This window comes from Coptis chinensis, chromosome 4 (genome assembly GCF_015680905.1).
Source record: "Coptis chinensis isolate HL-2020 chromosome 4, ASM1568090v1, whole genome shotgun sequence".
In the NCBI taxonomy this organism is placed as follows: domain Eukaryota; kingdom Viridiplantae; phylum Streptophyta; class Magnoliopsida; order Ranunculales; family Ranunculaceae; genus Coptis; species Coptis chinensis.
The window spans coordinates 17,924,889-17,938,114 of record NC_141459.1 but is presented as its reverse complement, the minus strand read 5'-3'; the positions used below and the strand labels follow the sequence as shown (position 1 = coordinate 17,938,114).

Sequence of the window (13,226 nt, the reverse complement as noted above, 5' to 3'; positions counted from 1 at the left end):
TTTTCAAAGAAAATTGTTTCTATATGTAGAACTACTAGAAGCAGAGTACGTATAACAATCCCCATACTTGTAATGCAAGTCACCTTTTTTTTTCAGTAAATTATTACATGTCACTGTATAGTATCAATTTGCATGAAAATCAAATGGAAATTACATGCATGTCTCAATTTGCATGAAAATCAAATGGAAATTACATGCATGTCTCAATAAGGCCAAAGCTAGTCAAAAAGCCAACGACAGATGAATGGCATCAGTATACAAGTATACAACTATACATGACGAAGTTGGGAAAGGTGACTGATGTGGGCCGGGGGATATATTGAACATCCAGCTACTCTAACTAAATGTTATTCACTTACTCCACATTTCTGCTAGTATATTCAACTTAGAGAAATAGGCAAGAAATATAGATAGTGATTTAGGATTGAGGAAGATGTCAGTAGTTACTGCTTTTGTCCAGAGTCTTAACCGAATCTTATCCTTTCTAACTACATTTCATCTGCTGCTCTGCCCAAAGACAATCTAAATAGTTAAGTTGTTTTTCTTTACATTTTGACCATCGTTTTCATTGCTTGCAATCCTTGCATGCCTCTTCAAAACTCCTTAAACTCTATATATCATCATTCACAACTTGACTCTACCTTGACTATTTCAAATTTTCAACATGTCCAACTCCAACCAAAAGCCCCCTACTTAAGTGTGATTAAGCCTTGGTATCAAACTTTTAATTTTGTTTAACAAACAAGAAGCACCACTAGTGGTTAAGTTATTATTAACATGAAGTAATCCATCCCGATTTGTTGACATTCGTTATAAACTCTGAATTTTTCTCTTGCACTCGAATTTTATATGGTTTCAAGCAATGTTATCTGTTATAGTTGGGACGTAGTGGGATTTAATTGTGGAATCTATGAGTCATTAGGAAAAGTTGATCAACACTAAGAAGATGTATACGTTGTCCCCTGATCTCGTATATCCATACAAGTAAACACATATTTGCTTACAGTACTTCTGAGATAGTTAGTCTACAACTCTACATGTTCACCTCCCTTTGTTAGTGGGTGGATTTCAGTTTCGAAGTGTAATTTTACCTTTTATTTTATGAGTCATTTTCTGAAACATACGATGGAAGTCATTGAATCATAAATCATTAAAATTAACCAATTCAAATAGGCCTGGTCCAGGCCCAGTTGAGCATGCCAAAGATAAACAAGGTAAGCATCTGCTCTGCCACCAACTTAGCTACCTCATAAAGAAACCATGTTTTACCATTTCCTTCATTTCTCCTAGTTTCTCTACGCCATTTTCTCTCTTTTATCTTCTTTTATTTCTCCCATTACATAAACGTCGTAGAATTAAAGTTATAGAGAAAAATAAAGGAACAATGAACATAAAGAATGCTAAGAAAATGGGGATGGGAGGATTTATGTGCAGGTCACCAGCTTCAACAGCAGTATGCATGACTGCTGATTCCAGCTCAGTTATTATTCCAAGAAGACAAGTTCAAAGATCTTCTTCTTCTTCAATGGTAGACCATTCAATGTTGATGATGAACAACAATACAAAGTACACTAGACTTGCTGAATCTAGAAGAAGAACTATGAGTTTGGGTGATAGAAGATCAGCTACTCTGTCTTCAGTCTTGAAACGAGATAGAGAACGTGAACGTGAACGAATTCCTTCAAGACCTCGTACCTCTGTTGTACCTGCTCAACCGGTTTTCCAGGTAACTCATTCTCTCTGTATACATCTTCAGTTTATGGGAAGCGCTTCTGTTTAATGCATAATTGCATAGTTTAATTTAGCATATATACATACAGAATGTACTATGCTACTATGTTTTTAGAACATTGAGGGGTTAGTTTAGCTCTTGAAGATCATTTTTTCTATCTCTACACTTAATCAAGTTGATCACCTTAAGAGATAATTCACATAATTTCTTATCGCAAATTACAATGATCGAGATCGAGTGACATTTCGTCAAAAGAGCCATATATAATGTTTTGTACCTACATCATTATACCAATAAATTGCTATTGCATTTTCATTTATGACACAAAATTCTCTGGTTCTTTCTATTATTACATTTTTCAAGTGCCTCTATGAATAAATTCTACAAAGAAAACACAAAAAGGAGTTTTAGTCGCATCGCTTCAAGTTGATAATTTTGTGTATCTAGATTAAGCCATATGTGATACAGGAGTTCAAGAAAATGTTCTACATGCCATAATGGTAAGGTCAGGGGCTCAGGGCTATAATACTAATTAGTCTGGTGACCAGTTGATTCCATCTATTTAAAGGCTCAAAACGTTTTAGCTGTCGTCTGTACGTATAATTACCATACGTTATGGTCAACAATCAAAATAACTGCTGAATCATAATAGTTTTGCACTAGAATTTTAAATATAATATTTATGATCCTCAATACCATCTGTGGTTTTTTCATTTATGTGGTTGGTACAGGAGGTGGTTATGAGAGTTTCTATCCATTGTCAAGGTTGCGCTGGAAAAATAAAGAAGCATCTATCCAAGATGGAAGGTAAATGTAAATGGTTAATGTCAATAGTAGGCTTCCATATATACGTACCCAAACAAATTAAATTGGATTAACCACATATGGCTGTACATAATCGTCACCATTGCTCGATCAAGATGCGTGTACTGGTGCATAAACTGGATCCAGAATCCATATACTTTTCTTTTTCCATACAGTTATATACAAAGTAAATATTAATACTATGGTAAATTGGTAATTGTGTAATAGAGCATATCACAGCTTAATAAGATAAATTTCAAACTATCACTTTGTTGCTCTACATGTTGATAGGAGTGACATCATTCAGCATTGATCTAGAGACAAAGAGAGTAACTGTGATGGGCCATGTATCACCTGTGGGGGTTCTGGAGAGCATATCAAAACTGAAGAAAGCAGAGTTTTGGCCTTGTTAGAGAAGTCTGGAGTCTTAAAATTTCCTTTATATAGGACGGATCACAGGCTGCAAAGAACAAAAACGGGGGGAAACGTTAAATTTTGTATTTTGCATCACTTTGGTAACTCTTTTCTCCCTTCTAGGTGATCTATATAGAGAAGAAAAGGAGAGAGGATAACGGATGGTGGGGGTGCAGATCATGTCAACATGATGATAAAATACTTAATTTGATGCTATTTCTGATTTCGCAATTGATGGTGTGAAAGCGACCCTTTTTCTTTTTCTTTTTTATGTATTTTTATATAATTTATCACAGACTCATAGGTACAGTTTCAAGTTTCAACCGTGCCTAGTAACATGCTTACATCTCTTGTAAACGGGTAAGTATGTGGGCATCTTCTTTGTAATGCTTGGTTGGAGATCATAAATCTTGGTAATTTCCACTTCAAGACGCACAAGTGCACAACCAAACCAAGGAGCTCACGTGGCCACATATGGTGCCTAGCCAAATTTCAGTTTAGCCGATTCTGTTCCTAACCTTTACCCACTACAGGACCCAGCAGTTTGACTTCCTCTATATGGTGCCGGGTTTCAAGTTTCAACTCAATATACACCGATACTATACCAACCATACCTATAGGAGCATGATACCCAGTGTAGAACTTTGAAAATTTTCATTTTAGTTTGAGTTGGAAAAGAAATTACAAAAACTAAAAACAGGTGATACCCCATATTGAACAAAATTTATATAAAAGATGTTGGCTTACACGTTGAAATAGAGATGACATTGCACGTGCACTAACCGGATGGAGGCGAGTTAAACATGTCTGACTTGGTCAAGCTGTGAGTCTGGGGGAGTCTAAAAAACTGTATTTTTTAAGGGAAAAAATAAATTTTTGGGCTTTATACACTAGTTTCCAATTTTTCCAATTTTAACAATGTGGGAATTCCATCTAAATTCTGTCTCAAATAGCTAATAGAAGCTTATGTGGACACTTAATTACACATGTGGACCACTATAAATAAAGTTTAATTGTAAAACATATATGTAACAAAAAAAGTAAAATTGCCGTTAATCTTTTAGTTGTTGCTAGTGTTTGCTACCCAAACAAGACTATTAGCTTAACTGACCAAGGTTGAAGAGATTTCTTTGTAAGCAATGCGAAAATTGTTGAACCAAATATTTGCTCGGCTCTTCAATCAGGTGCCATCGAGTCACTGGCATTATCCAGTTCAGAAATAACTCAATATGCTCTCTTTAAGGTGAAATCTTTAAAGTATTCTTGAGAAGTATCCATCAACACCATAGCTGCTAACTCACATTTTGTCAATGCCCAGCTGATCGAAGAGGGTTATCTACTGTGTTCAGTTCTTTGTTGATCTTATTGTATTGATAATTGTAAATTTTGAAAATGACGTGGTGGCTTAATCTTGCAATGCTCTCATCATATATTTATCTTTGCTTGATACAGATGATTGACCCACTTGTGAGTGGAAAACAAATGCTAGCAAACTGGGTCTTAATGCACTGTACTTTGAATTTATCAGTTTTTAAGTCAAGAAATGGACCTGGTTCTATTATGGTTGTATATAAACACTCTCCCATCGGCCCATACCTCATAAATCTCTGTTTTATATATATATATATATATATATATATATATATATATATATTATATATATGGGGATACAGCCACAGTACATCAGTAGCCACATTGTGGGACACAAACCGATCCACACCTTTCATCTCCCCATCAACCCAACCGATCCTACGGACAATGTAAATCGAGAAAAACAAAAACGAAATTCCGAAAAACCAAAATTTTGAGAATTTTGAAAACAAAAACACTAAATCGGACATAAACACTAAATGTTTACCTTCTTCTCCAATTAGTTCATCGTTGTGAAAACAAAATCTCCTCCAATTTCACCGATCTCTCCAAAATCTATAAAGGAGAAAGCGAAAACAAATCTATAAAGAGATTCATTTGAAAAAGACGAAACTGCAAGTGTGAAATATGCTTAGCAAGCATTAATGCAACACTTGATCTATTGCCAATGAGCATTCAAAAAAGCACACTAACCAAGTTTTCCACTACTTAAACCTTTAGTTTGAAAGAAACCCTATTCGTTTCAAACCTTCCATTTTATCCACACCCATGAAAGGTACTAGTCGATTCAAACTTCCCCATTCTTAAGTCCCATTGCTAAGTCGAATTTTCCAGGAGGAACAAAACATGGGGAAGGAGAAGAAGAGGAAGAGAAAATGGAATATCGGGTTTTATCTATGGAGATTGATTGTCGCTTTGAGCGTGATTTTTGCAAATTGATTCTGTGGTTTACTTGGTGGTTACAGGGATTCTGCGACCTACATTGTCCCCGTAAATCCTTAAAAGAGTAGGAGAGGAATTGTGGGTTAGTGATGATTTGGTTGGAAAGTTAAGACTCTTGCAAAGAAATTTGGAGGGGCTTGTCAATGAGAAGGTTTCAAACCGCTGACTCTGTTGATTCTAGTTGGAGATTGATTCGGTACTATTTAATCGTTCAATTTGGAATTCATCAAAGTTTGTTGTGCTTTTACTATTCACTTATATCATCGTTTTATCGAAATTGAATTTGACAAAATTTCGGATATATAAAGTGATCGCACAATATATAGTCGCCGATGGTCATTGTAATACCGCCTTTTAGTTGATCGCCGCCAATGCCCCGCATTGACAAATGCACGATCTTTATTAGCTAAACAAATATGATAATGTTGGTGAAATGGAAATGCTACTCGTTTTTGTTTAATGTAATGATACATTTGTTTCGCATTTTCATTTTCGGTTTTTTTTTTTTTTTTTTTTTATGCAACTTTTAAATGGTTTTAGAGTATACATTATATGGTGTACACGCTTAACCTGAAGCATTTAAAAGAAGTTTTACCGGTATGGCATGATATCCGTGTTAGATTCTTTCGCTCATCGAGGTCATTGTCATTGTTAGACCATCATTCATGTCGAAATTGTCCAACATGTATAACTTTTTTATCATTATAATTTATCATAAGTTTATTCCTTTGAAGTAGTAACAGTCCTTTGTTTTCATGTAAAAGATGCATGAAGCAATCATGCGTGAGGATTCATCGAGTTTGAGGAAGGTATTGTTCTTCAAGAATTTCGTAAAAGGCTTCAAACTTGGTGATGACTCTTGCGGCCATCAATGGTGAAGGTGTCTGCAGGACCCGCCCGAAAAGCCGGAGGAATTGGACCATCGGGGGTGTAGAGGCCGGCATTGATATGAAAGTGAGATCGAGAGAGAGTCTTCTTAGTTTTGAGTGAAGTGAAGCTTATTGTTGGTGGAATTGGTGTTTGAAAATATATTAGCAGTTCTTGGATAGTGGCCGGACTGGCGCAATGTGATCACTACATGTAAAATTTTGCTGTATTTGGTGTCTTTGTGATGGAGCTGAAAATGGTTTGAAGAATAGCAAATGGAAGTGTATACTTGACAGGGAGAAATTGCTTATTTTCTACCAATGTCACTAGGCAAGAGGTGTGGTACAAGCTGTCCCTCTTTATTTTTAGGCGGGAACATCTGCTGTTGTGAATTGTAAACACGTGGTTAGCTAATGCGTCATCCCCGAAACTTGCTTCTTGATAGCAGAGGTTAACTTTTGCCAGTTTTGATTGTTGAAGCAACTTACAATTATGTTATTTTTATGTCCCTCATGACCCATGGAAGCATTATCTCTTGTTTACCAATGGCATCAAACAGGACCTTTGAGTCTCTCTTTACCGTTGGTTTGGGTGCTGGCATTATGAACTTGCTAAATTTAATTGCCAAGTCCGGAATCCATATCCAATAAGAGGTTCCAAGTAAGAAAAGGAGGGGAAACGGGAGTTGAATAGATGATGATGAAAGTGGAAGGTGGTGATCTTGACATCTTTCTTCTGCTGCTTATTACAGTCTTGAGCCAACGTCAGTGCCCAAAAGTCAAGGACTAACCTTTTTTCAGTGCAAAAGATCCTATACCTTTTCTGGCACATGGCCAAACCAAAATTTGAACGTGCACTCGGAATGGAGGGATGCATTCTAATAATCAAATAATACAAAATCAAAAACATATTGAGTGGAATTCGTCTCATAATTATTGTATAAGAATCACTTCGGAATGAACAAACTATACACCGATCATTGCTAACTTTACCTTAATAACAATTTATTAACCAACTAGCAAATTATAACATCACTCTTTCCGGAGAAAGACAAGTCAATTCATCCGGGTTGAAATATCAGCACAAGAATAGATTACAACCTAGCAATATACAAAGCGAGGCTTTTCGTAAATGAAGTCGTACTTCTATTTTCTCCAAGAATCCTTAATGTCGTTTTCGGGCGAAGTTTTGGCAATGTTAGGAAGTTCCAACATTGTTGTAACGAAAGTTCTCACCTCAGAAAACTAGCAGCAAGGCAAAATTTTGACTCCTAATGCAGTTTTTGTGGCTGCTGATCACCTCCCTCTACATTTGTCTTGGTGAAGGTCATGATTAGCCCCCTCTTTTACCCACTAGAGGAAATGATACCCTTTGTGGAGTTTTTTGCCGCTGCGGATCTGTCTTTTGTTCCCGGGGAGGGTTTTCATCAGCCCCTACGTCATCTTCCTCTGTTTCTTCAGCTGCCTGGGGTCGATGCTTCTTTGGAATTGCAAATTGGTAGTTTGGACTAATCAAGGTGTCCTCTTCAGGTGGGAGTGGGATTCCAGAACCTGCGATAGACTTCAAAAGTGGATTTTTGTTTCGAATCCTTGCCAGCTCAAGTAGGACCTAATGAACGGTAAGGCATGTTAGCATCTGCGGATGGACGCCTCCAGCAAGGATAAACAGGGAAGACCATATTAAAGTGAAAGAAAGTGCTATAACTGGCACATTGCACATAATACAGCATGTAGCAAGAAAAACACCACAAGACAAAATATAAGGGAGGATGGAATGGTGTAAATGCGTAATATATGTGAGATGAGGTGAAATGCCATTGTAACTAAATAGAGATCCTCTAGGCCATACCCAATTCTCAGAGTGTACTTGTAAATCCTTTAGATTTGTTAATACAATACAAACACATGCATTTTGCCAAAAAGGAAAAACAATCACCCACTAGCATGCATGTAGCAAAGCAACATGGAGAACAAACGAGGCACCCCTTCCTCGATCATATGGACGATGACAAAAGAACTATAGGATATTTTTTTTGAATAGTTGGCTAAAAATGACAAGTAATTAAAATAATCCCTTGCATTTGTGATGAAAGAAAATACAACCAAACAAGCATGTGATCGCTAAACCCTTTTTATGACCCTAATAGCATGTAACTTGTGTAGAATAATGCCACTTATAATGTTCATAATAATGATTATATAAGCAGCCTATGAAGCTAGATTATCAACATTTACAGTGACATCAAGGACATATCACATAGGTTTGATAGAGATTCTCACTTATTACACGCAAACTAGCAAATTCATAACAATCATATGTCCCGACAAAGCACATAACAATCATCATTATATATAGGGGAACACAACAACACATTCCTTTACAAGCCTAACAATGAAAAAAATGAAATACCTCATTGATAGCAAGCACTTGTCCATTGCTCTTCTTAACCTTCTTCACTTTCTCAAGAAATACCTATAAAACCAACCAAACCAAAACAACAAAACATATCAGATCATAAAAAAAAAAAAAAAAAATGATGATGATGATGATGATCATAGTTAGATTGGTTACGGAACTTGGATTTGGCACTAACTTCATTAGTAGCCCAAAGCTTCATCCCGAAAATCTTAGGGTGCTCCTCGATTAGGTTGGAAGAGCTCTCCCCACCACCGATCTTGATGAAACCGCACAACACCATGAAACACCCATTTCTCAAAATGAAGAAAATAACATTACATGATAGAATGAAAAGAAAAAAAAAACTTACCTGAAGGTAACCATTTCCATACGAGAGTTTAGATACAAACAAAACCTTGAATCACGTGAAAAGAAACTCCCAAACATAGATATATTAGACAATAAAACACAAAGATATTATGATATATGAAGAAACCTTCAGATCGGTCTCAATTTTGAAAATTTCGTGTTTAAGATGGGTTGTGTGCATTCACATTTGCATAAAAAAAGAACATACCATACCCAAGAACACCTATAATAGAAACAAGAGAACTGTAAAAGGCTTACAAATATCGAGAGAAGAGGGAGGGAAATTCAAGAAGAGAACACATGAAGCAAATTCACTACATTATAGTAATTAAACTACCCATTAAAGGAAGTACACCTAAAAGAAAATGATCATGTATTTACTCCTCTATTTAACCTGTCCACAAGCATATAGCGATGTAAGCGTGGCGATGTTGATTATACTAGGACTGATTCCTAGAGTTATGTTGTGAGTGATTCTATTGTTAGAACTAGGGACGAATTGGGATATGTGAACTAATTCACATGAATTCGATAATAAATTCTCGAAAGTTAGCGGAGGATGCAACGATAACCATAGCAGTTTTTCCCCACGCCAAGTAAGTGAAACAAAGATTCGCTTCATCAAGAAGACAAGTTCAATTGTTCTAGCAAGAGTACGTAGTCTCAAAAAGAAATTTAAGTTCTAAACCAATATAGCATACTAACCAGAGGATGTCTTATGCTTTCATATGGGTAATGAAAAAAAGTACATCAAAATTTTGAATAATAGTCCACCACCAAGCGGGTTCCCTAGTTCATAACAAGCTTGGATATTATAGTAGAGGTTAGCTTTTAACTAATAACACGGGTGCTTCCTAGTTACCATCAAGAAGAAATAAATTGATCACCATTTCGGTAATATTTTAAAGTTGCAAAATTAAAGATATTTGTCCTAGTGCATCACATGAAAAGAACAGATAGATAAGATACACTTTATCTAATAACAAGAGAATCTAAGAACTTAGAAACAGATCGAGAGAGAGAATCGAACCCGGTGGAGGGAAGCACATTCCTTAGAATAGTAATTTAAATTATACAAACAATAAAATACAACAAAGAAAGTAGTCCAAACCTCAAAGACCAAAACGCAAAAAGAGACAATTCAAGGCTCCAACAGAGTATCATTTTCCTATTGAATTTTGGAGAGAGGAGAAAAATTCTCGATCTAATTTTGGAGAAGAAGGTTCGATCGATTTTTGTTTATTTCGTTTTTATGTTTTCGCATAAAATTTGTTTTTTTCGAAATTTCGCTAATTTCATTTTGGTAGCTGAGAATTGAGATGGTCCGTTGGATTGGAGATAGATCGGCGGTGTGCATTCATTGTGGCGAATGTGGCTACAAGTGAATGTGCCCTCTATCCTACCCCATTATATATATATATATATATATATATATATATATATATATATATATATATATATATATATATATATATTTTTTTTTTTGGTAAGCTTTGTTTTAAATGAGATCGAAGAAGAGCATCTCCAATGGGGGGTGTAAAATTACACCTCTACCTAGACTCCACATAGGTGCCATTAGGATTTTACACCTCTAATTGTATAGTATTGTATAGCTTATAAATATCCACACTCTATACTCTCCAATGGAAGAGTGTAAATTTTTTTTTTTTTTAAACTCGGACGTCACTCCAAGTGACGTCCCTCTTTAATTTAAACTGGGACGTCACTCTAAGTGACGTCCGAGTTAAAAAATTACTTTAGAATTAGAAAAGGACGTTACTCCAAGTGACGTCCGAAAATTATTTCACTCAGACGTCAGTTCGAGTGTCGCCCGGATTTTTTTATTAACTAATAGCGAGAGGGGAAATTCCCCACCCTCTCTATTAGGTAATACACTATTACCTACGGTATAACACCCCCATTGGAGAGAGTTTTTTTATATTTAGAGTGTAAAATTTCCACTCTATACGGTTTACACCCTCCATTGGAGATGCCCTAACTATACCGACTTTGCTAGTCGGCACCTGCAAAAATTTGATGGTAAAAAATGTGTAGGCAAGCCTGTTTTTTAAAGAGATCAGTAACTCAATTGTGTGTAGTGGAGTTCGAACCCCAAACATCTAGCATCATCACTCAAAGGTGTTACCAACTAAGCTAGAAGACACTTACTGTTTTATAATATCTCATCAAATAACTCTTCCATTTTTTCAGTTGAAAAAAAATCACGGCTGTTTTTTATTTTCCCAAATTTTTTTTATTTCTTTTTTTACCCTTTTAGATAAACATGTCATATTCATTGCCATTTCAAAGAAAAAAAATACTTATTCAACTTCAATAACATAATTCAAACATTGATTCAACATCGATAACACGATTCAACTTGAAAATTAAGGGAATAAGGTTCAATAATGAGGAAATAAGATTCGACAATGAAGAAATTAGGTTCAACAATGCAGAAATCAGGTTCAAACAATGAAGAAACAAAATTTATGATGAATAATCACTTATTCCCTCAACTGTTGTTAGTCGTGTCTCTGGTATTTGTTTTATTTATTCTTCTTCTTTTCCTTCTTCGATCTATTTTGAACATTTTCCATCACTATGTAAATTGTTTTTTGTATACAAATTTTAGTATGCAAATTTATTTTTACATAATGATGTTTCATTCTTTGCAAATCCCATCAGTATGTAAATATGTTTTTGCATATAAATGTCACTATGCAATTTTATTTTTACGTAGTGATTTTTCTATGCGAATTTAATTTTACATAGTGATTTTCTATGAAAATTTATTTTTACATATTGATTTTTCTGTTTTTCTTCTTCATCTATTCTGAACAAATTGGCTCCTGTCACTATGTAAAATTGTTTTTGCATACAAATTTAAGTATGCAAATTTATTTTTACATGGTGATTTTTCTATGCAAATCCAATTACTATGTAATTTTGTTTTTGCATAGAAATTCCACTTTGTTTTTGCATAGAAATTCCACTATACAAATTTATTTTTACACAGTGATGTTTCTTTGCAAATCCCATCAATAGGTAAATATGCTTTTGCATAGAAATTTCACTATACAATTTTATTTTTACGTAGTGATTTTTCTATGCGAATTTAATTTTACATAGTGATTTTCTATGAAAATTTATTTTTACATATTGATTTTTCTATTTTTCTTCTTCATCTATTCTGAACAAATTGGCTCCCGTCACTATGTAAAATTGTTTTTGCATACAAATTTGAGTATGCAAATTTATTTTTATATAGTGATTTTTCCATGCAAATCCAATCACTATGTAATTTTGTTTTTGCATAGAAATTCCACTATGCAAATTTATTTTTACATACTATTTTTCTATTAAAATTTGTTTTACAAAGTGTTTTTTTTTTAAAGTCTATTTTATCTTTTTGATATATGAATTTTTGCATTTCGAAATCATGACTTGAACAAGTTTTTTCAAATGATTTCATCTTCAAATGGTTTTCGATCCCAAAATCGTCTCGTAAAAATCCGGATCTACAACCTTCACGAGACAGCTACCACTCTTGTAATTTATTTTTGTCATGAAATGAATGATGTTAATATTTTTGCATTTTGTGTTATTTTGAAATGATTTCTTTGCCAAACAAAAAAAAACAGGAGTTCTTATGTTGAAAATTTAAAAGAGAGGAAAGAAAAAGACATTATAGGGGTATTTTCGTCTTTATCATGTTTTTTTTCCTGAAAACATGAAGGTTTCATGGGTTGGTTTGTTTTGAAAGGTGTTTTATGGAACCATTTACCAGGCAGGGAGATTTATCTTAAAACCTGATGCCTAAAATGTTAAAAAAAAAAAAAAATTGTTGCCCATTATGTGGGATGTCCAAAAATTTATTTTTTTCATTTCTTAAGCGTAAATAACCTACAGTTAAGTCTTGAGAGTTGAGATATGGTTCCAAAAAATAGTCTTGAGATACACAGCAATGCTTGCTTACTGCTGCTTGGAGGGTCAATACTCAATACTCTATGACTGTGAGACTCACGCATGTACCCCATAATACTTTGGACAACATTAATTCATTCTCTTTTCTATTTTTATTATTGCCTGCATGCGGTGAAGTTATTAAATATAATCATGTTACAGTGTAGTGACCAACCCAATGAAAGAGTTCGACATATTTCTACAAACAATCCATAGAAATCCAAAACGTTAGTAGCCAAAGTTTTCTATGTTGTAGTTAGGGCTGGGAATGGTACGGGTTTTAATCCGAATCCGACCATATCCGAATTCATTTTACCGGATATGGTTTCTATGTTTGTGACTAGAATCAAACCCGAATATTTAGAAA

At 34.7% G+C, this 13,226-nt stretch overlaps 1 protein-coding gene and 1 long non-coding RNA gene across 2 annotated transcripts; one reads left to right on the top strand and one right to left on the bottom strand.

Moving 5' to 3' along the window:
- Positions 1 to 1,215: 1,215 nt before the first annotated feature.
- LOC147502297 (uncharacterized) lies at positions 1,216 to 3,213 on the top strand. The gene is made up of 3 exons (XM_086603868.1): positions 1,216 to 1,726; positions 2,464 to 2,539; positions 2,828 to 3,213. The coding sequence occupies exons 1-3, from the start codon at positions 1,385 to 1,387 to the stop codon at positions 2,947 to 2,949; spliced, it is 540 nt and encodes a 179-aa protein (XP_086459994.1). The 5' UTR covers positions 1,216 to 1,384; the 3' UTR covers positions 2,950 to 3,213.
- Positions 3,214 to 7,040: 3,827 nt separating this feature from the next.
- Positions 7,041 to 8,602, bottom strand: LOC147502296 (uncharacterized). Its single transcript, XR_015219961.1, has 2 exons — positions 8,540 to 8,602; positions 7,041 to 7,738 (listed from the first exon to the last, which is right to left on the bottom strand). It is a non-coding gene; the product is annotated as an uncharacterized LOC147502296 (long non-coding RNA).
- Between the last annotated feature and the right edge of the window lie 4,624 nt (positions 8,603 to 13,226).

Excerpts from the sequence above, each read along its gene's own strand:
- LOC147502297 (XM_086603868.1), top strand. The coding sequence starts at position 1,385 with ATGAACATAAAGAATGCTAAGAAAATGGGGATGGGAGGATTTATGTGC. Across the intron at positions 1,727-2,463 it reads CTGCTCAACCGGTTTTCCAG|GAGGTGGTTATGAGAGTTTC; the intron begins GTAACTCATTCT and ends TGGTTGGTACAG. Across the intron at positions 2,540-2,827 it reads GCATCTATCCAAGATGGAAG|GAGTGACATCATTCAGCATT; the intron begins GTAAATGTAAAT and ends ACATGTTGATAG.